At 33.4% G+C, this 27,261-nt stretch overlaps 2 protein-coding genes across 2 annotated transcripts; one reads left to right on the forward strand and one right to left on the reverse strand.

Moving 5' to 3' along the window:
• Nucleotides 1-2,581: 2,581 nt before the first annotated feature.
• LOC111910233 (pleiotropic drug resistance protein 1) lies at nucleotides 2,582-24,764 on the reverse strand. Its single transcript, XM_023906022.2, has 23 exons — nucleotides 24,312-24,764; nucleotides 24,108-24,228; nucleotides 15,078-15,166; nucleotides 14,906-14,990; nucleotides 14,640-14,799; nucleotides 14,446-14,522; nucleotides 13,900-13,953; nucleotides 13,734-13,824; nucleotides 13,358-13,659; nucleotides 11,447-11,728; nucleotides 10,708-11,024; nucleotides 10,465-10,625; nucleotides 9,965-10,068; nucleotides 6,880-7,036; nucleotides 6,647-6,807; nucleotides 6,207-6,539; nucleotides 5,542-5,832; nucleotides 5,033-5,116; nucleotides 4,807-4,940; nucleotides 4,498-4,725; nucleotides 4,239-4,410; nucleotides 3,179-3,433; nucleotides 2,582-3,078 (listed from the first exon to the last, which is right to left on the reverse strand). Exons 1-23 carry the CDS (start codon nucleotides 24,650-24,652, stop codon nucleotides 2,821-2,823), a joined length of 4,257 nt encoding a protein of 1,418 aa, XP_023761790.1. The 5' UTR covers nucleotides 24,653-24,764; the 3' UTR covers nucleotides 2,582-2,820.
• Nucleotides 24,765-25,508: 744 nt separating this feature from the next.
• On the forward strand, nucleotides 25,509-26,976 carry LOC111910234 (caffeoylshikimate esterase). Its single transcript, XM_023906023.3, has 2 exons — nucleotides 25,509-26,192; nucleotides 26,325-26,976. The coding sequence occupies exons 1-2, from the start codon at nucleotides 25,650-25,652 to the stop codon at nucleotides 26,778-26,780; spliced, it is 999 nt and encodes a 332-aa protein (XP_023761791.1). The 5' UTR covers nucleotides 25,509-25,649; the 3' UTR covers nucleotides 26,781-26,976.
• The last annotated feature ends 285 nt before the right edge of the window (nucleotides 26,977-27,261 follow it).

A 27,261-nucleotide genomic window follows, 5' to 3' on the forward strand; every position in this document is an offset into this window, starting at 1 on the left:
GCTCCTCTCGAGTTGCACATGTGACTGAATAGGAATGATATAGAATAGAATGTGCTCCAAAAATGTCTCATTGTGAGATACATATAACTTTTTATTCGATAGATCATATCATCGATAACCTTTCTGACCAATATCGTATCACAAAAATACATAAAGAGTTGATTTTGAAGACAACTTATATCTCTCTACATGAGGCTTTAAGACAAAATAGGTACACCCAAACACTCGTAATGAAGAATAATCTGAAAGTTGCCCGAACAACATTTCATAAGGAGACTTCCATGAAGTGTGTGCAGTAGGAATGCGATTAATAACGTAAGTGGAGGTAGAACAACTTCTCCCCAAAACATATTGGGAACTTTAGTAAAGAGTAGCAAGGATTTTGCAATTTGTAGGAGATGTCGATGTTTTCTTTCTACAACACCATTCTGTTGAGGGTTGTATATACATGATGATTGATGCACAATACCATCAGATTCCAATAATTGTTTAAAATCATTAGAGGTAAATTCCCCGCCCAAATCACACCGAAAAAATTTTATGACATCCGAGTGTTGAGTCTTGAAAAGGCTCTGAAGTCACTATATATGGTGAAAAAGTCAGACCTGCATTTCATAAAATAAACCCATGTATAATGAGTGTAATCATCAATGAATGAACATAATAGTTAGATCCCAATTTAGAGGTGATCGGGGATGAGCCTCCCACATCAGGATGCACAATATCAAAGGGAGAAATAGAACGAGTGACACTTTTATTAAACGATAAAGCAGAAAATTTTCCCAGTCTACAACCACATCAATCAGAAATATCATCAGTTTTTAGAGAATCTAAGACACCAGTAGAAACCAAAAACTGTAAACGTGACAGTAACACATGTCCCAAACGAGAATGCAAAAGATAAAAAATAGATGACAAAAAACTTAATCGAAAAGACGACAAATCAACACTAGAGGCAACAACATCATCAAAATGTAGTTGTTCCAAAATATAAAGCTCCCCAAGTCTACAACCCATTCCAATCACCCTTCGAGATCGAATGTCTTATACATAGCAGAACGAATCAGAAAAGAAGAAGCAACAACCATACTTACACAAATGACTGGCATCCGTTAAAGATATATAAGGAGTGAAAATAAAAGCAACACCCTCTACTGACATAGGCGTAGTACTAGCAAACATAACAAAGACAGGTGAACGAGGTGATAACAAAGCAAAAGATGACAAATGTGGTGACATGTGATAAGATGAACCAAAATCCAATATCCACAAGTATGAAGGAATACCTGGAGTGTTGGATGAGGACAGACCTGAATGATTTATGGAAGTTGGATTGGCAACAATGAAATGTTTGAACTGCTCAACAATCTGGGGATCCAAGGCGGATGGTGGTGAAAAATTTGTCTCGTTCTCAACTGAAGGTGCAACAGCAGTGTACTGTGGTGACCTAAAATATGGAAATGAGGAAGATGACCGAGACTTGTTCTGTTGTCAAGGCTGAGACTGTGCAAGTGATCTGGTTTGTTGTTGTTGTTGATTTCCCGTGCTTAACAACAAAATACCATTTTCCTTCCAGTGGTTCTTCTTATTACAAAAAGTACACTCATTAAATGCAAATTTGAGACGATTCTGGTTTGATGACTAAGGTCGTTGTGGAACAGCAAAGACAGGAGGAGTGGCTGTCTTGGGACCTTTGTCAGCATGGGACTTTATATGAATTTCTTCAGAAATCAACTCATGAACAACCGAATCAACAATGGGAAGAGGTGTTCAATGCAATCCACGCAAGCCTTCAAAATATAAACGTAATTCCATCAAGAACTGAACCAAACGTTGCTCTTCCCTTCTATCAGTATAAGGCTTAAAAGCCTCAACTCAACAGGTTCTGTAAAAGTCAACTGATCTAAAAATACGCCATAGCTACATAGAATTCCTGAACACTGAGATTGTTCTGTTGGAGAGCTCGGATATAAAACTCTAACCGATACTGCTTTTCAAAATTAGACTGGTTATACAGCCTATCCAAGTAATCCCAAACCTTTTTTGTTGTATCATACTTTGCTAACTAAGTACCAATAGATTGGATAACATAATTATTAATCCAAGTAATGATCTTAGAGTTATCAATCTACCATAAATCCAGTAAGATTGCATAACTCACAACCTTGTCATTTGTTGGTTTTCCTTGTCACCTTTAACAATCCCCCACATGCGCTTACCTCACAAGAAATTCTTCATAAAATAACTCCAATATGCATAGTTCTTGCCATGGCGTTAGGTACTAATGGACTGAAGAGAGTCATCTTTCGGGTCATACTTCCAATAATAGTCAAATGAAAATAAACAAACCAACAGCAAATACGAATAGCCGCAGGAACAATCAAGATCTTGAAATAAATCGAACAAATCATACAGAGAAGAATACAAAAACGAAGCAGGAAATCATACCCAAACCCTTAAAAATTTCCAAGCATAATATAGTTCGATCCGCCCAACGCCGTGCCTACTACAACATACCCCCAAAAACGAAAATACAAATGATCAACCGCGCTCTGATACGATGTAAACTAACAAAAAAAAGTCATAGAACGGCTAGGGTTTCATATTATTATCAAATGGAAAGTACAATTACAATGAAAGGGAGACATAATTTATAGACTAACTAATTAAGGTTTCCTAACTAATGTGCCAACATAATACCCAATACAAAATAAAGCCCAAAATCTTATTAGGCTAACACAAATCATATGCCATGCATGAACGTAACAAGGCGTTTCATCTTCAATAGAATGCTCACATTTAAACTCCCTGATAATTGGCCTACCTCCTTTGAAAATTAAAGGACCTGATGGCAAAGGCAAAGACAAATGCAAATAGTAGGGTGAATCCAACATGCATACCAGCAACTACACCAAGAAAACTTCTCTCAAATCCAAAATATCTCTCCAAGAAATCTTTTACAGTTTCACCATTCTCAAGCATATCTTCAGAGTCTGCAAACTGTGAAGTAACCAATCCATAGAGAGTCCAAGCAGACGGGCATGCCCAATAGTACCATCTCCACCAGATAGGTATCCTCTGTTTACAAAATGGAGAACAAGAACATATGTGTAATTAATAAGGAAAGATTGTAAATCTCAAATTTGAGGCAAAAATGTTGAGGATTAATGGAGCTTACAGTTCGTGGGATAACAAATCCTGAAAAGAGATTCCATATTCCATAAAATGAGGCAGCAACAATGGCAGCAACAGTGGGGTTGGGTGTCATGGCCACAGTCATCATGCCATAAAAGGTCATGTATAGTAATGTGAGGTACATGAAAAATAAATACCAAAAGAATTTGGCTGCTGTCCATTGAAATCCAATCATTGCATACACTAGGAGACCGTATGCTGATGTTTGTACAAACACGTAGGGTAGTTCCACCAGAACCTGAGAAAGGAATTTAACAGTAGGTTCACATTTATAACAAATCCTGTTAAGGGTTATGTACTAAGGGGTTGTTTCTTTTCTACTTAATGGACTTAATGGGTTAAGCACATTATCTTGAAAACTATACATGGTTGTTCCTTTTTTCCTTAATCCGGACAGAATGACTTAAAAGATTAAGCAAAAAAAAAAAAACCTGGCTTAATGTATTCAGACACTGACCCTCATCTATTTCCCCTTCTGTTTTCCTCCAACCTCCTCTCATAGTCTCATGTTAAACTCGATGGTTACTGTTAAAAGTTATGAATATTGTGAAAATTGTTTGTTAGAAAGTAAGGATAAACGGTCTTCTAGTCTCATTTAGCCAGTTATTTGTTCTAGAAAAGAAACATACCATATGTATACAACACTTAATTTGTCTAGACATAATTCATTACCTATTCAACCACTTGCTGAATAATAAGCTAAACTTATTATTAGTGTTAGGTGTTAGTTTAGTAATAGATTATATGGCAGTTATAGTTATGTGACAGTTAGGGTAGTTATAGTTATTTTAACCGTAAAAGGAAGGGGTGTGATGGTTAGGGCTGAAGAGTCAAGTTGTTTTAATTTCTATATATACATATGTAAACAGATGTAAATGTTGTTCTTGGTGTTTTTATAAGAAATCTTTATTTTGTTGTACAAGAGCCCATCTTCTTCATAAGTTTTTTCCTTCAATCTCTCCAATAGATTCTGTGTTTTTGGTTTGTTTCCAACACCACTTAATCCATGCAGGACTTAATGAAAAAAAAAAGCCCTTAAGTACCTGTGCGAAAGCATATGATAGGGCGGAATACATTCCTGCAGCTTTTTCTCTATAAAAGACTGTCCTCTCAACAGCAACCACTGGCTGCACGGATGACGCATTTTGGGTCCCAATAAAAAGAACAGCAGCATACATAGAACCCATTGCATTAAGCAAATCTTGTTTTGATGTCCTGAAATTACAATCACACGAGTAAATTAATAAAAATACAAAACTAAGTTGAGATGTATTCAATTCTATTACTCTTAAAGTATCTTACCTTTTGCCACCTAGATCCCAGAACATTGTCCCAAACATCAATCCAATTCCCAAAGTGAATAAAAATCTTACTGCAGTGTAAGAAGGATTTCGCCAGTATGACAGGCGTTGTTTCCATAGGCAAGCCATGCATTGTGTGAAGAAAGACTGAGAGTATCGAGTTGGGAAATAGAGATCTTTTGATCCAGGAAGCGGTGTATTCAGCTCATTAATAAGAGCTTTATTTCTCCTATCAATAAGTGTAAGACATTACTAAAATCACTAAACGGTTTAATGAAATGAAATTATTGGTATTGACTACTTGACTTACCTGTAAAGTTCAGAGTTTTTGTAGATTTGTGTGAAATCAATTCCAAGAGCCATTTCTTGTGCTGAGGTACTAACTTCTAACATCCATGTGGCAGGGTTATAACCGTCTTTGATCTTACTTATTCCTTCGATATCCTAGAATGCTCAGTAGTGTATTACATTTTAAACCATTTTATGCAAATTGTGTTTTATTATTTAAAACTTGTTAATAATGTAACCTTAGTTACCTCAAAATACTTGATCAAATGGCAGGAATGGCGACCGACTGGTCCAACATATAACTCTTCTCCTCCTCGTTTCATCAAAAATAGCTGCAACCCATATATAAATTTTAGTATTCCCATTCGGGAAGTATAATCCCGAATGTAAAGTTTTGTTATCGTTACAAAAAGATATTGAAAGAGAACTATTAGGGGCTAATTGATTAAACGGAATCATTTAGTGTCGAATGATTCCAACCTCTTAATGATTAAGAGAAGGTAAGGTTCCTTAACCATTCAGATGCTTTATCAAACGCGTCGAATGCTAACCAATTCAGAGGTGACCTCTAAATGGTTCCCTCTAGAGGTTATCAAACAATCCCAATCAATTTGTTAGATTTGATGAAGACTCAATAGCAGTTCGAACAGGCATCGGTTTAACCGAATAGAGAAGTGTGTCACTTATACTTCTATCATTAAGTTAATAGTCAATATTATATTGTTTTATAATATATCCTTAATTTTATTATATATACCTCATCAAAAGCTTCAAATATATCGATGCTTGGTTGATGAATGGTGCACACAACGGTTCTACCTGTGTCCACAGTGTTCCTAACAGTTCTCATCACAATAGCAGCCGCTCTAGCATCAAGACCGGACGTTGGTTCATCCATAAATATTATAGACGGGTTAGCCACTAGCTCAACCGCTATGGTTAACCGCTTTCTCTGTTCGGTTGATAGTCCATTTACACCTGGCAACCCAACTAATGCATCTTTTATTGGATTCAGTTCCACAAGATCCATCACTTCACTAACAAACATCTGCACATGTAGTTTTACTATTAAGTCTAATTCTCCTTAGGGGCTAGTTTTTTTTCCCGTTAAGTTCTTTATAAGTAAAGTGGTTGAATGAGTAATAAATTTTTGTGTGGATAATCTGCTATATACATAAGAGTTGTTTCTTTTCTAGACAGAATAATCCATATGAATGGAAGTAAATTACCAATTTACCCTTACATTCCATGTTTTCCTCAATATTCATAAATTTAAACAATATTCATCAATTTAAAATGACAGGAGTTGGGAGGATAAAAGAAAAAAAAATAGTAAAGTGTTAGTGTCTTAATACATTAAGCCTGGTTTTGTGGCTTAATCCCTTAAGCCTTTTAGTAAAAAATGATCAATATATTCCTTACCTTTCTGGTTTTAGAATCAACATCTGCTGGCAGCCTTAGCCAAGCAGAGTAAATCAAGGACTCATGCACTGTGACATGAGGTGAGTGGATGTCATTTTGTTCACAGTATCCTGAAATTCGAGCGAAAGTTTCCTGCTTCTTTGGGTACCCTGAAATGACAATATTACCCTCTATATATCCACCTGTTTTCCTTCCTGCCAGCACATCCATCAAAGTAGTTTTACCAGCACCACTAACACCCATTAATGCTGTAAGAACACCCGGCCTGAACACCCCACTCACACCCTTTAATAACATCAATCGATCCTCAATCACTCCTTGATCTTTCATTTCCTTTAATGCCAAAGTTCATTAGTTTCAATCAAATATGATAAAGAATCTTGATTAATATTAGGAAGTAGGAACTAAAACAAGTTTATAACAACTGTGTTTATAACCACCTGGGGCATATCAACTGAATATTTAACATCATCGAAGGTGATACAATGCGGTTCAAATGGAAGAATCATTCCCTTTTTCTTGCTCATGGAATGTAGCTCGACAGATGAAGGATTTTGGGCTTCGTTTTCATCTAATATAATAGTTTGATGTTTCTCCAAAGCTGCATATGTGTTCCTATTTTGTTAAAGCTCTATGAATTAACTCATAAATAAGAAGAAGGATGGATACGTACGATTTAGAAATGTGAGAGCTAGCGTGTAGGTAAAGTTGAAGAGGAACACATATCCAATCAAAGCCACTACTGCAATCCAATACCAATATGCATATGGGAAGAAACCTCTAGATTTTATAATCCTCACTCCTAGGGACTCTGTTGAGTTAGGCAATACCTGTACTTAATGTTAAAAACGGTTAGCTTGAATGAACATATAGTGTGTGTATGTGTGTGTGTGTGCGCGCGCGCTCTTGTGCGTGAAAAAACCCTTGATATTCGGTTATCTAGCATTTGTGGTTATAAATAAAGTCAATCATTATTTTCTAATGCGTGAAAAAACCATTATGTTATAGTTTTGTACAAAAAAAAAAACTATTTTATGTTATGATTTTTTACAATAAAACCGTTTTATATTCTTGTTTTATACAATAAAACCTTTATTTTTCTTGGCCCATATTTTTTTTTTTGTTGAGAAAGCATACTTGAAAATTTTTTTAATGGTTCCGCAGATGAAGCATAACAACCCAACATAGGCCAAAGCATACAAAATAATAAAATAATAACATAATGGTTTTTTCCGGCATTTGAGAATAATAGGTAAGGTTTTTTTAAGGTTCCCCCCCCCCCCCCCCCCACCCACACACACACACACACATATATATATATATATATATATATATATATATATATATATATATATATATATATATATATATATATATATATATATATATATAATTTGGGTCAAAAAAGCAGTAAAAATTTGGTAGATATTATAAGAAGTGTATTATTTGTATGCTTTTGCCAAAACAATAAAATTAATCATTAGATAATGCAAAAATAACATAATTTTTGCAAAAAAAAATTGCCAAAAATAGGGGGGGTGGAAGTCTAGAAAAACCTATCTTATTATCTCCTAATGATGGAAAAACCATTATGTTATTATTGTGTACAATAAAACCATTTTATTTTTAATAATGCCTAAAATAATGCTTCGTAAATGACAAACCCTTGATATTCGGTTATCTAGCATTTGTGGTTATAAATAAAGTCAATCATTATTTTCTAATGCGTGAAAAAACCATTATGTTATAGTTTTGTACAAAAAAAAAAACTATTTTATGTTATGATTTTTTACAATAAAACCGTTTTATATTCTTGTTTTATACAATAAAACCTTTATTTTTCTCGGCCCATATTTTTTTTTTGTTGAGAAAGCATACTTGAAAATTTTTTTAATGGTTCCGCAGATGAAGCATAACAACCCAACATAGGCCAAAGCATACAAAATAATAAAATAATATCATAATGGTTTTTTCCGGCATTTGAGAATAATAGGTAAGGTTTTTTTAAGGTCCCCCCCCCCCCCCCCCCCACACACACACACACACACACACACACACATATATATATATATATATATATATATATAATTTGGGTTAAAAAAGCAGTAAAAATTTGGTAGATATTATAAGAAGTGTATTATTTGTATGCTTTTGCCAAAACAATAAAATTAATCATTAGATAATGCAAAAATAATATAATTTTTGCAAAAAAAATTGCCAAAAATACATCTCGATAATTCACTTTTTGTTGAATCAAATTTTGATGTGTTTTTTGAACAATTTTATTGAATCATTACAAAAATGAATATTCGGTATTTTTGGAGGTTTTTTTTGTGAATGATAATATTTATCATTATTCAGTGATTTATTTTTTTTAGTTCATCATAAAACATGCAATTAGTACATTTGTTACCTTTCCCACCAAAAGTTTCTTTCTTACTATATATATATATATATATATATATATATATATATATATATATATATATATATATATATATATATATATATATATATATATATATAGAGAGAGAGAGAGAGAGAGAGAGAGCTAGGTTCAAATGTGGATTGACATCTATTGTGTGGACGTGTGGATAATGCTATTATGTGAGAATTACAAAGAAAATATGTTGTTTGATAATTTGAATATGTTCAGTCTTATATAATTATTTTAATTATTAAACATTTTCATTAATTAAATCGTCTATAAAGTTATTATATACTTTTTCTTAATTATTCTCATTCTGTCATAATGTTATCAGGATGTTTATTGAGTCGTATTCTGTAATAATTAAAATAAATAAAAACGATGAATGAGAACAAAAATGAATTAGAATTTGTGAGAATCTATTAAAATAACAAGAGTTCTGTGAGATTGAACGTATTCACATTGCTAAACAACATATTTTCTTAGTAATTTTCTTAAAATAGCATTATCCACACATCCACACAATAGTTGTTCATCCACATTATAACCTAGCCCTATATATATATATATATATATATATATATATATATATATATATATATATATATATATATATATATATATATATATATATATATATATATGGCTAGGTTAAAGTGTTTTTTACATTTATTGTATGCTACAATGCACCAATAGAAATTTAGTAAAATTATATTATTATTTAATTAAATAATGATAGATATTAAATGGTTTCCATAATTATATGTATATTAAATGATATCCATAATTATAATTTTCTCTTTATGGAAATTAATTAAATTCGTCATTAATGTCAGCAATAACATTCTTTCAGAATGAATTCGTATCTAGGTTTTTATGTCAGCAATAACATTATTTCAAGACTCACTCACTTAAAATACAATAAAGTTGTATGGAATATGAAGAATGAAGGTGTATTCTAGTAGAATATACTCTCGTTCTCCTAGAATACACTCTTATTATTTTATATATGAATTCATTCTGAAAGAATATTATTATTGACATTAATGACGAATTAAATTAGTTTCCATAAAAAAATTTATAAATATAGATATCATTTAATATACATTTAATGTTTATTCAATTCTTATTGATGCATTGTAGCACACAATAGATGGGAAAAAACATTTGAAGCTACCTCTATATATATATATATATATATATATATATATATATATATATATATATATATATATATATATATATATATATATATATATATATATATATATATATATATATATATATATATACACACACATTATATTATTGTGGTATTTAAATGACTTACTCGATTCCAACTATCCCCGAGAAACTCATTAACTACAATCCCATTCATCGCATACATCATTGGTGATGACCAATATCCCCAAATCCACCAAGACTTTATAGCATCTGTGATATTGCAAAAAAGACCACATTTCCTAATCATTAGTTGATGGAAGATTTTCTTTTGTTTAAGAGTATATTGGGTGTGATGGAGTGAAATCGCAAAAGAATGAAAAGACTATAGAATGGAATGGATCATTATGTTTTGTTGGCTTGAATGAACAAAGGACTCATTCAAGCATAGTTGTAATATATTCAGCTATGCCATGAAGGAATGGAAAAATTAACATCCATCCCCCATAGAATGAAAATCATCTGAGAAGAAAGGAATGTTGCATTCCATTCATATATGAAAAACAAACATGATTTTTTTTTATTCGGTCATAATTAATGCTTAAGTTTTATTCCCTCGTCTATTGCTGCATATACCTAACACTGTCTAATTAAATAGAACATATGTACCTCGTGACAGGACAAAGCCACCCAAAGCAAATAGTATGAGAAGTGCAAATGAACCAAATGTGCTTGCAACAATCATATTTCGACCTAGTGCTGCAATAAAGCGAAATAATCCTGATGCCATCTGGTTGACGAGAAAGAGTAGCAAATACTGCTTAAAGAATCTATAAAAAGGAGATTATTTAGTCATATATGTTACGCCCTAGGAGGAAAACAGGTAATGTCAGTTAACTTGAAGTAACAAACCTTTCAACATTTGAATCAAATCCAACTACATAATATGTAAGAAGAGTCCAAAGAAAAGTATCCATAAATGAGCTGGGAATCTTGATGATCCATGAAGGAAGTGTGTAAGCCCACGAGGGGTAAAACAGGAAATCCCTTTGCTTGTAAAAGACAGGAAGCTTTGCTATGGTCATGGAAAGCTCAGAAAATCCATTGAACATGATCGTAGTTACACCAAAAAAGAGTGCACCTGTGTATATCCCTCCATCTTCCACCGACCTTTTGTGCATTTCGGTTCGGAAAAAGACTGTCATTGTCAGAAATGACATCACTAGAAGCTGAAAGTAGGTAAGAAAATAAATTCTTTAGGTTTTAGAATTTATCTTTGAAACATTAATATATGATTGTTTTTTTTCTCATCTTAATAACTTATAAAGCTGTTGAATGGGCAATGATGTCTCTCCACATAAAGTCCTATATACATAAGATTTGTTTGTTTGTTTCTTTATCTAGACACTTTAAACCATCTTCATGAGACTAAATGACCATTTTACCAATATATTCCATAAAATAAATTTTACAATTTTCATCGATTTTAACGTGACAAGAGTTGAGAGGATAAAAGAACAGAGAAAAGGTAAAGGGTTAGTGTTTTAATACAATTAGCCATGTTTTTGGCTTAACTCATTAAGTCATAATGTCTATATTAAGTCCATTAAATAAAAAAGATACAACCCCTCCATCTTAATTGAGTACGTACTTGAAATAGTTTGAAGATGTAGACGAATGAGTTTCTCTTCATAAGCAAAAATTCTCTTGAAATGCAGGCTTTCAAGAGCTCCTTTTTGTTCACTCCATATGTTTTGGTTGTCAATGCAGCAGGATGGCTCTTGTTTTTGTCATATGGGATTGAAATCTCTTCTGCCATTCTCCTTCCTTCATGGAAGGATTCATATGCCTCAGCAAATTCTTTCGCTGTGATAAACCTGTAAGGTTGGTCTCTCTCTATCCAGTATTGCTCCTGGTCTTTCTTTGATGTTACCTATGGATATATGTGTGTTTGAGCGCACTGCTTTTACATAAGCTTTTTTTGTCAAATAAGTTCTTGAAAATCAAATAAGCTATAGCGGAGCTTTTTCATTTGGCTTGTTAAAAACTAGTTGTGAAACCCGTATATTATACGGGTTCATTAAAACAAAATGTTAAATATAAATAATTAAACGTAAAATTTGAAATAAGTAAAACTTATGAGAAAAAAAACATGCAAAAAAATAAATTAAATTTATGTGTTTAGTTGTCAGTCCCGTGTAATAAACATGTTAGTTATAACAATATGTTAAATACGAAGGTTTAAACTGTAATTTATTTAAAATTGAAATTGAAGTTTGAAATTTAAAATTTGAAATTAATATAGTTATTATGGTATCTTTTATTTATAGAAACTAAATTAATGATATATTAAAAAATAAAAAATAGAATAAATGACAAATGGAAAATAAATATCTCAAAATTATGACAAAATGACATGTGGCATAATGCATTAGAGAATGACATGTAGCAAACTTATTTTCATTTATTAATGAGGATTACAAGCTTGACCATATGAGCTTTTTCATGATTCATTTTATTTTTTATTCTTTTAGCTTATTATATTACAGATAAAAAATGTTATGCCGTTTAATATAAATTTTCAAAACTCACTAACCCAGTTTTTTTAGTTTTATAAAAATGTAAATAAGAAAAAGTTAATTAGAAATACTGGTAACATTAAATAAACATTTATTATATTATACTATATTATTTCAAGTATTGTAATGAAATATTGCTTAATATATATTACTAAGTTTTATTTATTTTCATTTGTTGTTTGTAGAAAGATAATGTATGTATACTATTTATTTAATATAATTAAATTTTAAATATATTTATTTACATAAAAAGAGTAATTAGTAGATCTCAATTAAATTGTATATATTTTAAATTTATTTTCTGTATTATGAAAATTAAATATACTACTTAGTTATTTTAAATTTAATTTTAGTTATTTTTATATAAAATAAATGATATACACTGAAATTGATATGACTTGTAACTAAGCTTAGCGAAAAGTGGATATTTTGAGGTTTTTGACTTTTTCGTTTGGTTGACCTTTTAGCGCCCGGTTTTTTTATCTACACTGTCCGTTCTCACGAACTGAATTCTCCTTAATTTTAGGTAATTAAAAGTCACCTCAACAATCCAAAAAAGCTTAACATATGTCAACTATATAGCAAAGCAAAGCTTCTTCAATAAGCTTATTTGTGGGTCCCATTATCAAATTAGTAGTTATTTTTGGTGTATTTTATACACTAAAATAAATAAAATATATTAAGAATGATGAAAAAGCTCATGTAACAGTTTGTAACTACACGAGCTTATTGAAAGAGCTTGTAGATGTAAAAGCTACCACTAATCGCAAATAAGTTTTTTCAGGAGCTTTCTCACCTAAAAAGCATTTTGAAAAAGCTTGGGAATGAAAAAGAGAACATCATAGGAGATAGGCTTTTTTATCCAAAAATAATATTGAAAAAGCTCCTACTATGGATGATCTTAGCAATTAAGAAGTTAGTTACACCCATATTTGTTAGTTTGCATAAGAAGAAGCCGAAACAAATCTAGAAATAACACTTACTTCTTGCAAGAAGTCAGCAACACCTTTCCTTTCTGGACATTTAAATCCCATTGATTCAAAAAACTCAAGCACTTTTTCACGTGGGCCCTGATACACAATCTTGCCATCCGAGAGCAATATTATGTCATCAAATAGATTATACGTTTCGGGTGCAGGCTGTAGGAGCGAAATAACAGCAGTTCCTTCAAAAATCTGAATATATTGCCTCAAAGAATTCACAATATGAAACGTTGTAGAACTGTCTAAACCCGTAGATATCTCATCCATAAGAAGAACCTTTGATGGGCCCACTATCATTTCACCTATACGTTTTCATCAAATCCAGAAAACATGTATCAAATGTGACTCTATGTATGCCATATGAAAGCTTATGTACCTGTAGTGACTCGCTTTCTTTGTCCACCAGATATGCCTCTTATCATTTGATCCCCTACCATGGTATCTGCACAGATATCTAGTCCCAAGATCTAAATGGGACACAAAACATTATTGTTATAATTTAATGTTTTGGAAGTCAATAATTTTTAGTTTTTATAGCATACCTTGAGAATATAATCTGTGACCACACTTGTCTCTTGACCTTCTGTTGCTGCTGCCTAAAGCATCATAGAAGAATCACAAGTTATTTTCTTTTTCAAGTTAAGTCAAGGGGTTGTTTCTTTTTTACTTAATGAGCATAATAAGTTAAACATTTAATCAGGAAACCTATATATCATTGTTTCGTTTAATTTAATTAAGCTGGAAAGAATGACTAATGGAATAACCCGAAAAAATTGGCTTAATGTATCAAGACACTAACCCTTTACCTATTTGTCCTTTGTTTCTCCCTACTTGTCTAACATTAGAATTTATGAATACTGTTATAATCGTTGAATATTATGAATATTGTTTTTTTAATGTAAAGGTAAACTAGTCATTTAGTCTCATTGAGATTATTTATGCGGTCCAAAAAAGAGACAAACTTATGCATACAACACTTCAGAGAAACATCATTACCCATATTTAAGACCTTTTACCCAAGCAAGACTTAATGGAGTAAAAAAAAACAGCCCCTAAGGCATATTAACCTAATGTAACTCCTTTATTACCTTCATGTATATATCAATATCAGGATCGGGCATAATATTTGCATCTTTTTCTCTTTTTGACAATTCTGCCAACATTTCTGTAATTTATTGGACAAAAACTATGTCAGTAAAATTATTCCACCACAAGGTAGATAGTGAAAAACATACAGGTTGAGATAGTTTAGACATCAACGGCTAGGATTATGCCAACTAACCATAACGTGATCCAATGCCCTGACATCTAGCAGAAAAAGCCAAGGTTTCTCTAACAGTCATTTCACCAATATGAAGATCATTTTGACTGATATAAGCAGAGGTTCTCTGAGGCACAAACTCATGCATATCATGCCCATTGTATGACACCCTTCCTGACCACTGGTTACAAAGAAACAACTTTTTTTTACAAAATTGAAGTGAGAGATAACATAATTTAAGTTTTCCTCAAAAGGGTAGCCAAAAAAGTAAGCGCGTGGTAATTTACTGTAAGCTCCTTGGAAAGCTTCCCAGCCAAGGCTAATAACAAAGTTGTTTTTCCAGAACCTGGAGGACCTAAAAGTAGTGTCATCCTATAAAAGAATAACATTAATAATTAATATATAGTTCATGTTTACTCAAATGGAATGCTTTAAAGTTTAAAACTAGGCTTTTTTCACCTGCCAGGCTTTATAATTCCACTTAGATCTTCAAGTATAGTGATATGCTTCTTCCTGTTTGGTAGTAAATGGAATATATTCAAGAACGCCTGAGAAAATCAGCATGAATATGAACTAGATAGTTGTTGGGCGAAATGCAAAAAATAACAAAGTACTTTCATGTATTTGTGCATAACACTATCCTACTTTCATTTCTAGATATTACAACAATGTACTTTCAATTTCATTTGTTATTGGCACCTCTACAATAGGAGCTTATTGAGGAGCTTTTCCAGTCAAATAAGTTTCGCATGATACGGGTACTATTTCCCATGATGATTTCCATTCAATACAACAAATATATATATATATATATATATATATATATATATATATATATATATATATATATATATATATACACACACACGTACACTATGGACTAGGTATTACAATACATATGCATATCCTATACATACATACATACATATATACATATATATATATATATATATATATATATATATATATATATATATATATATATATACACACACACACACACGTACACTATGGACTAGGTACTACAATACATATGCATATCCATAAAACATATACACACTAACATTCCCCGCCAGTTGAAATGGGAGTAGATGACCAGATGTAGACGTTTAAACTGGATATGAGCTCCTGGAAGAGAGACATTGGAAGCCCTTTAGTGAAGATGTACATCAGTTGTGATAAGGAGGGGATATGAACAACACGAATATGTCCCAAGACATTTGTCACGAAAAAAAACGGATATCTATCTCAATTTGTTTGGTACGTTGATGTTGACCCGAAGTGTTGATAGATAGACAACGTTGATGTTATCACAAAATACAATGGTAACTTTCATGAGCGGAGAGTAAAGCTCACGAAGAAGATTGGCATAACCATATGATTTCTGCAACGGCATATAACGCCCTAATACTCTGCCTCAACAATAGAACGGGATATAAAACCGGTTGTTCCTGAGAAATACACAATAACCCGAGGAAGATTTTCTTGTCAAGTGGCATCTCCTAAATCGGCATCAGAGTAAGCAACAAGACCCCAAGCCAGAGAAGCATGGAGTTGAAGATAATCATGAAGAAATTTATTTTTCATGTCCAACATGAATCAGACAGTGTTATGAAACAACTAAACTGGGGACGATGTGTATCCCTTCCGGTATGACAATCAGACTAAAAGTCTCATCGCAGTCGATGCTCGGTCTTTGTGTTTTTCCACGAGCAACCAAACTTTCTTTGTATTGCACTAAAGATCCATCAGTATTAATGTATTATGTTTCTTCTTGAATAACCAAATGGATCTAAGAGCATTATCACCTACATGTCATCATTCGTTGCATTAAACTAATTATTGTTCTTTAAAACCTTTAAATAAGAGCGAGGATTGAACACTCATTTGGAATAAGAGTTGTGGTCATGGCATCGGAAGCCTTAATGTTGGGATGGGCATCGGAAGCCTTAATGTTGGGATGGTTAGCCGAGGGGGATGGATGAGGATGAGTTAGAAGCTACATTGTGAGTGGAGCTAACATGAGGATAACATAAACACCTAAAGATATGCAAATATTTGTAAGTTAGTTTGGTAGCTAAGAGTTTAAAGAAGGGTGTGTCATTTTTGATGGTGGTGGAAGGTAATATGTTGAATAGATGACAAGACATGTGAAGAGCTTCCACCCAAAATGTTGGTGGAAGATGACCATTAAAGAGGAATGAACAGAAGGTGTTGTTAATGGTACATAACATCCGGTCATATTTTTCGTTTTATTGAGACACATGAGGACAAGAAAATCTTATGGATATATCATTTTGATGACAAAGGTTGTAAAAATATATTGTTATCATATTCACCCTGTTTTCAGTTTGGAAGTTGTAATGTCTCGATTAAATTAATTTTAACATACGTGCGAAAATGAAGAAATTTGGAAAAAAAATAACATTATATTTATGTCTAAGCAGGTATAGCCAACGAAATGAGAAAAATCATCCAAGAATATGACATAATATTAAAGACCATTAGTATTAGAAATAGATGTCCAGAGTGTATCACCTCGAAAGGGAACTCAATAATGATATTAGAAAGACGAAAAGGAAGGTGTACATGTTTACCCAAACATATCAAATAATAGACAAACTAGAAAGTAAATGTTGATAACCTTGATTACTATGGTGATCGAGATGTTAATGCCAAGTGGAATCACCAACAGTTGCAAGGGAATGAGGAGATAGGACTATGGTAGGGGTATAGGTCACTCAAGGTATATATCACAACAAAGCAAAGTCTGTTTGGATTTCAAGTCCTTCGTAGAAAAGTCAAACACATTAAATTCAACATAACACTTCTTATCACAAGAGAATACAAGAACATACATAAGATTTTTGATAATTTGTGGGGTGATAAGGATATTGTGAATATAAAGATGACATTACGGTTTATTACTAGGAGTACCAGTATGACCCGAATTTGTTAGAACTATAGAGGACTCGTCCTCGACTAATATATAATTATAAATACAATGATTATTACTAGTGGAGTGAAGGATGCATGAGTCGTTGTGGAGATGGTTAGTTGCGTAGGAATCTATAAACCAATCTACATTCGAATAGTCCATAAGTTCAAGCTGCCAAGAAAATAAGGAAGATATGTGGATTGCATATTAGACTCGTTCATAGTAGGTTCGGACCAAGGTAGGTTTTGTTAGGTCGAGCTTGATGCATTGAAAAGGTTTTGGACCTAATTCGACTATTGGGTTAGTTTTGTAAGCCTAGTGAGGGAGTCCATGCAGTAGGGCTTTATTAGTAGGCATTAGGCCCATGGGTTTACTACTGAGGTGGAGTAGGAAGCGTATCATTACCGAGAGAAATAGGATCATGGATAAGCTCTGTATCATCCTGTTTCAAAAAAGATTTTTATTTCAGGATTGTGGAAAATAAATTGATCGAGTAAAGGCCTTGGGCTTGAAAGGAATAGGGTTTAGACCTTATTTGTTGTTGATATTAACGATTATGTAATCTAAGCCTTTGGTTTGTGTTTCAGAACCAAAGGGTAAAATGGGAAAAGTTAATTGTTGAGCGTCTTGCATGGATTATGGTTTTTAGATCGACATGTGCTAAGCCAAAATTAACTAGATGGAAGTGTGGGGTTCGTCTGTACATTTTCGTGGATATAAGGATCACCAAAAATGGAATTGAAGCGAAGAAGTTATGGTTGTTTGAAGTTGGATGGATTTGAGTGAAAAGTCGTGGCCACGGTGTGGGGATCAGTCAGACCCAAGCCCATGATTTTTAGGGTTTTCAACGTATTTAAGCTTACTGTTCCGTAGTTTTGGGCATTTTATCTGCATCCATCATCTCTAGAACCCCTTGGGAGAAACCCTAGCCTCCACCTTCAAGATTTGAGCTTCTCATTTCTCCTATCTCCTCTTTTGAATGTTTTTTATGTTATTTTGATGAAGTTTGATGATAAAGAAGGTTATTTTAGTTGCAAATAATGATGCTTCAAGTTTGGATCCATCAAAGACACTATATTTCTGAACTATTGTAAGTATAAAGTTCCAATCTTGCTATCTAGTTCATTTGATCTTTTCGTTTAGGGTTTTTGGCACTTTTGGTCCATTTTATGAGTGATATTGGAGTTGAGTGGACCCCAACATCTTATGATTAGTTTGGAATGTTTATTGGACCCCATGGACTAAGAAAGTTATGTTCTTTTGCCTTCCATTTTAGTCATGCATGTTATCTTGGTCCTTTAGGCCATTTTGGTGTATTTAAATTTAGATCTTGAAAGCTTGTGGCATTATTATGGATAAAGTTGGAAACTTTATCCATCTAAACATCTCGTTGACTTAGATCTAGAAGTTTGAGACTTGGACTTAATGGATTAACTTGAGAAAGATGCATTTTGGGTCCCTTTGAGACTTAAAGTCTAAATCTTGGGGTTATGGACACTCCTAATGGATAAAGTTAAAAACTTTATCCATTAAGACATTGGAAAGGATCATATATGAGCTTTGGAGCTCTTGAAATCAGAAGAAAATGGATTAAGCTCGTTTGAGCTGTCCAAACTAGTCCCTACGGCGTGGCAACTAAGAGGATCATCGACTGTTTTGGCATTTTATACCCACGACGTGGCCAAGTAGAGGGCTACTGATTGAAAATTTTAACTTTGACTTTGACTGTTGACTTTTTGACCATTTTGACTTTTGGTCAAAATTACGTAGAATTGAGCATTTAGCTAAGGATTGGTTTCGGTTTAGCTTTAGGAAGCTTGGCTTGGATGTTTTGTTGTTGAGGTAGTTGTTGGGCTTTTGTTGAATAGTTCAGGTGAGTCTCCTCATAGTATTTGTTGGTAGAAGGCAGCAATATCAGCCCATTGTTAGTGTTATAGGATGTTAGTTTTATGTATGCCTCTTGCATGTGTTTGTATGTATATTGGGTGGGGCCCGATGCTGGGTGGGGCCTAATGAATGTGTTGGGTGGAGCCCAGCACATGTTATTGATAGATCTGTATCGGGTGGGGCCCGATGAATACAGGGTGGGGCCTGATGTATGTACGATATGTCGTATTTTAGCAAAAGACACTAAGCATTGTGCTTAGGGTTTATGTTTATGTTTCAGGTACTTTTGGTTTCAAAAGGAAGGACCCAGCTTGATTGTACTGCATCCCCTGGAGATTTATTATGCATTGATTGTTTAGGATTTTACTCTGATGTTTTGAGAATACTTTTACTCTGGTTTTCTTTTGGGTTAATGCATGAATGGTTTTGATTTAATTAAAATGAAATTTTTCCTTGGTATTTTTGGGATGTTACAAGCTTTATTGGGCCAACTGTAACCCCACATAGAGCCAAAGAAAGCAAGGTACAACGATGGATGTTGTTGTTGAGGTAAGGGTGTTGGAAGTTGTTGAAATATGAGGTTGTCAGCTACCGTAGGAACAATGATGTCCACCACGTCCTCCATTCCACTACCATGGAGATGATTTCCACCACTATGAGTATGGTTCTTGGCTTGTGGAATAGTAGGAAAAGAAGAACTGTAATAATGAGAAGATTTAACATGCCTTACTTGATTCATTTGTTGCTCCTCGGTAAAAAAAATGCATGGATCGAGTCACAACAAAAGAAGGAAGTGGGGATCGATGTCATATCACACACGCGATGTAGTCAAATTTCGGGGAATTCCTATTGATATTGTACATCACCAAGTTCTTATCTGGAACTGTATAGTCATTGTTTTCCAGTATATCAACAATTGTTTTGATCTTAGTGTTGTAAATTGGTGATAGATGAGTCGCGATTAGAATTGGTTCTGAGTTCACTATTAAGTTGTACAACCTTTGTGTCTTTGTTCTTGTGAAATAGAGTTTCAAGACTTAACTTAACTTGTGAGATTGTGCATTTTATTTTCAGGATCATTTGCAACATGGACTGATTTTGACAAGAGAGTCTATAGAAATCCATTATTGATCTTGTTTGTTGGTGAACATCAAGGTGGTCGGCCACTTCATAACCAATACAATCAGATTAAAAAAGAGCTCTCACCACCCGTCATAATTACGATGCTCAAGATCGAGAATGAGAGGGAGTGATGAACATATGTTGGTGATTTCATATAGTGGAGGATTAGAGATTGGTCATGGCAGTGTTGAGAAGAAAGAAAAAGTCAAAGGTGAAAGTCATTCATAGGTTTCGTAGAGAGTTCATGGGGTCATGGCCGAAAGATTAGAGAGACATGGAGAGATTTTAGGGAATAGGCTCTGATACCATGATAAGGGGTAATATTTTCCATGATGATTTCCATTCAATACAATAGAAATATATACATTTACACTATGGACTACGCAATATATACGCCAAATAATACTAATACAATAAAATAATACATATCCATAAAACATATACATGATAACATCGCAAGCTATTGTGATAACTAGTTTTTCACTTCGCTTCTAAATTTGCAAGCTTTCTACATAGAGCTTCTTCATAATATAAATTATATTTTCCTATCTTATTAATTACAAATAAATACCCTAATAAATACCCTATTGTAGTCGGGGCCGATCCTAACATATTTTAGGCCCCGGACAAAAACCAAAAAGGGTCATTTACTATAAAAATTAATTAGGGATAACTATAAAAATTACCATCATAAATGTTAGTTTACTTCATTATAACTAACTTTTAAGCCATTTGTACAAATAACCACAATCCAAAATTTGGTACATTTTTTTTGACAAACTTTATGCTACATTAAAAGTATTTTTTTTTCTAACAAAAAAATATATTTTGTATTTCGAATAGAAAAAAAAAACTTTTTTAAAAATTCAAAGACAACTTCAAATCTGATGACTATTCCAAATTAAGAAGTTGAAAGAATTTTCTTTTTAAATATTTGATGTAAATGTTAAAAAAATAAAATAAATAAACGTTATGTATCAACAAAATCTGAAATGCTCACATTTTATTTGATAGTAACTAGGTGTGAGACTCATGTATTACATGGGTTTATTTGAAAAAAATTAAATATGAAATTTTAACAATTTGAAAAATTTGAATTTATAAGAAAATTGAGAAATTTTTTGAATTATTAAAATTAATGAGGTTTTAATGTATTGAATACATTATATATATAAACTTTTTCTAATAGATACCTTACATATTAAATGTGGAATTTTAATTTAATAAAATGATAAATACAATAAAATGACAAGTGGAAAATAGAAAATTTAAAAATTCTTGAAAATGTCATGTGTTCAAATAAATGAGAAGAGACCATGTGGCAAAAAACCTTCATTTATTATAGTAGATTTTGGTAAAAAGGTAAAAGTTGAGTTATTTAAGTATATCTTCCATAATATTAATTTGATTATGTTTATTTTTATGATTATCTGTTAAGTTTTAAAATTATTTTTTAATTCCAAAGTTTGATATTAGATCACTAACTAAAAATAAATTATTTTAAACAAATAAAATTAAATCTAGAAAGTTAATTGATGGAAGTAGTATAAAGGTATTAAAAACCAACAATTCTTAAACTATTAAACTCAAGGTTTTAAAAAGTTCGTTATGGCTTCGTCATAACTTCAATGTTTGTACTTGACGTCAAGTTTTTAACAAAATCTCATCTTAAGTCATATATGTATATCTTTATAAATAAATAGTAGAAAATACATATAAAAAATATTAATTATATACAAAATTGTCGCCTTAAGTCATGACTTATAAACAACGTGGCTCGTCACAGCTTGTAAAAGTTTAAGGCTTAACATTGCCGCCAAATTACGTCTAACATTATATAGAACTTTGATTAAACTATAATTAGTTTTATATTTAATCTTGTTTAGTATATATTTGTTATATTTCAATACAAATAAATTCATAAATATTGGGGCCCCAAACCGTCGTTGGTCCGGAGTTGTCGTCCAGTTTGCCAAACCCTATGGGTGGGCCTTGATTATATTTAAACTTTAGACAAAATTTCACAATTGGTCCATGTGGTTTACATAATATCATACTTTGAGGACTTCCTAGCAAAAAGTCATGCCACTGGTCCTTATGGTTTCAGTTCATTGCGTGATTGGTCCTTCCCTAACCCCGTCACTTTTGTACCGTTAGTGCAGGGGTAATTTTGTCTTTTCACCTCGTTGTGCATCGGAGTATATAATGTAAGTCGCGCCTTTGTATCCTTCTACTTAATGGCTGGAGACAAGCATCTCCAAGTTCACGAAGAATGTCAATCTGTCCAGGTAGGCGGTTATCTAGTGGAGTTAAAGTTTCTCCGACAACTGATTCCGGCAACAAGAAAAAGATGGCAACTTTAGCTGCTAAGATTTCAAAGGTTTCAAAGGCACTTGTTGGGTCTTCCACAAAAAATCAAGTAGAAAGAATTGGGATGAAACATAAGTGAAAGAGAAGAGTGGGATTAAAAGCAAACCGGATTTAAAGCCTCACAACCACCACCACCTATTGCACCACCGCCACCACCTATCGCACCACCACACCACCACCCCCAACCGACCAACCAATCAAAATCCCTCGCTCTCTGGATCAAAGCCGCCCTAGCCACTGACCTCGAAGTCATCTCCCTCTTAGCAAACCAAGGGTTCGAGACCCCGGTTCAACCCCAAAAGAAAACCCAATCTAAAATTTGACCCGGTTCAGGTTCAACCCTAACCGAAATAATGAAATCCCATTTGACGATTTCTTCTTATAATTATTCTTTTAATGGGTCGTGGATTAAGGGGCATGGGGTGAATAAGAGTGTGGAATTGGGGATGAAATTGCAGAAGGAGATGCAAATTTGGTTTTTGAAATTTGTGGAGGAATCGTTGGATGAGGGTTTTCAGGTGTTTAGGAAGAATGGTGGTGGGACCGGGACTGGTCAGCAGAAGTGAGGCCGATTAAGGTGATTTTATCGCAGCTGAAGTAGGTTAATGATCGGTTGGACCGGATGGTTTCGAAGCAGGATGAGATGATGTTGACTAGTTGAAAGGGAAGATCTATAGGTTTGTGATTCAACATGTTGGAACAACATATGATAATTCATCTTGAATCTTGATGTTGAATTTTGCTTTTTTTTTGTGGGGCTTACATTATCTACTCTGATGTACAACGAGGTAAAAAGACAAAACTACCCTTGCACTAACGGTACAAAAGTGATGGGGTTAGGGTCAAAGACCAATTGCGCATTGAACTGAAACCATGAAGACCAGTGGCGTGACTTTTTGCTAGAAAGTCCTCAAAGTACGACATTCTGTAAACCACAGGGACCAATAGTGAAATTTTGTCTAAACTTCATGGTTTGTTAAGTTGACCTTGATGTGGTGAAGTGAAAAAAAAAATCCTAAATGCTCTTACCCGATGAAAAGTTCAGCCATTTATAGGATGATACTTAAGTAAAAACTATTTTTTATTAATTTTTAAAATGGGATAATAAACAAACAATGAAGATACATTTCTATTTCTAGCAATCGTTTACCGCATATTCCAAAATATCATACCTCTAGGATTTCGATGATGAAATTAAGGAAACTAGGCAATGATCTGCTGCCTGTGAAAGCATCAGCTTCCACTGTCAAATGCTCAAATCTTACTTCAATTGTAGGCAAATCAATTCCCACCCTGAACATTCAAAAAAAGAAAAATACCGCATTTAAAAAAATAATAATAATCATTTTTTTGAAAGCTTTTAATGCTCAAATTACGTGTCAATTCTGTCTCTGAGCTTCAACAAGAACTTTTCATTATCTTCTTCAGGTACTTTTACCAGTCTATCGAGCAAATGCTTCCTGTCTTCTAATCCAAGATTATCAACAAAAATCTCATCAGGTGATCCACTAGATCCATAAAGCAGATCTTTTTTCAACCTATCAGAAGTTGGTAGCTTTTCAAGAACAGCACATTTCAGAGCTTCTTCATCATCATCATCATCTTCATGTCGATTTGACTGAGAGAAAACGTCCAATCCACTGTCCCTCCACGAAGTGGTACGACTACTCCCTAAATTAAAACTTCTACTAGCCTTGTATATATCACTTCCATCCATTTTCACACTCTCACTAAAAAATATTCACGATTTCAAATGGGTTACACTGTCTTATTAAAGCTGATCAAAAATGCGCATTATGTATATATTCTTTTAGAGGAACAACTTTTTGTTGTTGTGGATAGAAAGGAAAGTGGTTCTCTTTATAAAAGACTCCGAATATCCAACAGGCAATAATAATTGGTTGAGATATTTTTAATCATAGTAATCATTTTACTCATGTCTCACGTTGGCACTCACCACATCCTTAGCGACGTTAATTTCTAGAATAAAGCATACCACTAAGCTTCATAGTGCTTGAGAATGTAAGAAATGTGTATCACGTTTATGCCATTTGGTAAAAAAAAAAAATCAAATAATTATATATAAAAGTAAGTTAGCAACAGACATGTATTTCTTTACCAATAAGAGCCATATATAACTTGAAACTTGCAAAATGCTTAATTATAAGTTTCACTTACTATTATTATCCGTAAAAAATGAAGTGTACTTTACTATTGTGGGTGAGAAATGTTAGTAATGGTTAAGAATTAGTAAGTATATATATGTTGTTTTGATCTATAAAAAAATCATTTTAGAAGTTTCAACAATCTGCTTTGTTCACGCCATTCTAAAACTGAATATTGAACTTAAATTACCTAATCTTTTAAAATTAATAATCAATAATTAGTTTTCAAAAATCATAATTTAATAATAAAAGATCAGAATCAGTTATTAAATAGTCTTTGGTCAAGCTGTATCAAAATAAATGAAATGTGTTTCTCCTTCAAAAAAAAATTGAGAATTGATATGGATAAAAGAGTAGCTTAAAAATTAAAATTTAAATAATTTGTGTTAAATTTTTAGTTTCGGCTATTTGCAATAACAATAATCAAATAATCATTATATTAATTGCAACGCAAAAAGAGCCATTCTTAATTATCCCGTCAAATCCTCGGAAAGATTATTCTATAACCCTTTTACTCTCTTCGCACCACTCCGACCACATCCACCAACCATGCCACCGCCAAACCTTCCTCCGCTACCCCCGCCACCACCGTTCTTCTGGGGTGAAACACCGGAGGAAGAATACTACAAATCCCAAGGCGTCCGGAACTCCAAATCCCACTTCGAAACCCCAAACGGCAAAATCTTCACTCAGTCATGGCTTCCATTAGACGAAGACCAACCAGTTAAGGCCGTCGTGTTTATGACCCACGGGTACGGATCCGACTCCAGCTGGTGTTTCCAGAAGATCTGCATCGCATACGCCAAGTGGGGATACGCCGTCTTCGCCGCGGACCTCCTTGGTCACGGCCGCTCCGACGGTCTCCATGGATACATCGGAGACATGGATAAAGCAGCCGCGACTTCACTATCATACTTCGTTAGTGTTCGCCGGAGCGAAGAGTACAGTAATCTCCCAGCCTTCCTTTTAGGGGAATCGATGGGCGGACTGATCACCATTCTTATGTACTTCCAGTCGGATCCGGACACATGGTCCGGCTTGATCTTGTCTTCCCCACTTTTAGTGATACCCGAAGGCATGATTCCCTCCAAGGTAACATTTCAATTTCAGTTTCAATTTCAAACTGTAAATCATCCCATTTTTTCCCACAGATCCCAGATCTAGATCGATTGTTTAATTTGATTCACTGATCCAATCACAACTATGGTAATTTCTTAATTGAAGTTACATTTAACGATGTACGGACTACTCTTCGGACTAGCGGATACGTGGGCTGCGATGCCGGATTCTCGAATGGTGGCGAAGGCGATCAAAGATGTTGAGAAACTGAAGATAATAGCGGTGAATCCAAAACGATACACCGGAAAACCGAGGGTGGGGACGATGAGAGAGATTGTGAGGGTGACAAATTATGTGCAGAACAACTTTGAGAAGGTGAAGGTGCCATTTTTTGTTGCACACGGGACATCAGATGGGTTGGCGTGCCATACTGGTTCAGAGATGCTGTATGAGAAGGCTGTGACTGCTAAAGAAGATAAAGTGTTGAAGCTTTATGAAGGAATGTATCATTCGTTGATTCAAGGGGAACCAGATGATGCTGTTGCTCTTGTGTTGGGGGATATGAAAGCTTGGATTGATGAGAAAGCTCAGAAGTTTGGGTCTAAATGTACTACTGATTAATGCTTTTCTTCTTGAAGATCCTTTTAATAAAACTGGTAAAATAGTGAGATGTTTTGTAGTTTGAATGTTGTATTTTGGGATAAGGATTGTACTCTTGATGAAGGGATTTGAGAGAGAAAGTTGTAGAGGCTACTTTATAGCCGGATTATTTGTTATAGAAATATAGAAAGAAGCTATTACATTTTATGAAAACAAACGATGGCATTAGCTTAAAATGATGAGTTTTTTTTTTTTTTTTTTTTTTTTTTTTTTTTGTCTTTCTTTTTAATCAATAATTGTCTTGTGTCGTGTATTCTTGTACCTTCTTGTTTTAAAAGAAAGCTAAATACGACGATGATTCAAAAAGGGTGATACTAAATAAACGATTTTTTTACGGTATCATTGTAGTTGACAAAAGTAATTACAAAAATAAGGGTATTTCAAATTTTATTACGAAGTAAATTTGGTTTTTATTTATTAAAATATAATAAATAATAAAAAT

The sequence above is a fragment of the Lactuca sativa genome, chromosome 5 (genome assembly GCF_002870075.4).
Source record: "Lactuca sativa cultivar Salinas chromosome 5, Lsat_Salinas_v11, whole genome shotgun sequence".
NCBI classification, from domain to species: domain Eukaryota; kingdom Viridiplantae; phylum Streptophyta; class Magnoliopsida; order Asterales; family Asteraceae; genus Lactuca; species Lactuca sativa.

What these genes read in the sequence shown, in the direction of transcription:
- LOC111910233 (XM_023906022.2), bottom strand. Translation starts at nt 24,652, where the DNA reads ATGGATGGAAGTGATATATACAAGGCTAGTAGAAGTTTTAATTTAGGG. An exon ending in AGCTTTCCAAGGAGCTTACA is followed by an intron (nt 14,800 to 14,905) that starts GTAAATTACCAC and finishes CTTTGTAACCAG; the next exon opens with TGGTCAGGAAGGGTGTCATA. An exon ending in AGCTCTCACATTTCTAAATC is followed by an intron (nt 6,808 to 6,879) that starts GTACGTATCCAT and finishes ACACATATGCAG; the next exon opens with CTTTGGAGAAACATCAAACT.
- LOC111910234 (XM_023906023.3), top strand. Translation starts at nt 25,650, where the DNA reads ATGCCACCGCCAAACCTTCCTCCGCTACCCCCGCCACCACCGTTCTTC. An exon ending in AAGGCATGATTCCCTCCAAG is followed by an intron (nt 26,193 to 26,324) that starts GTAACATTTCAA and finishes TCTTAATTGAAG; the next exon opens with TTACATTTAACGATGTACGG.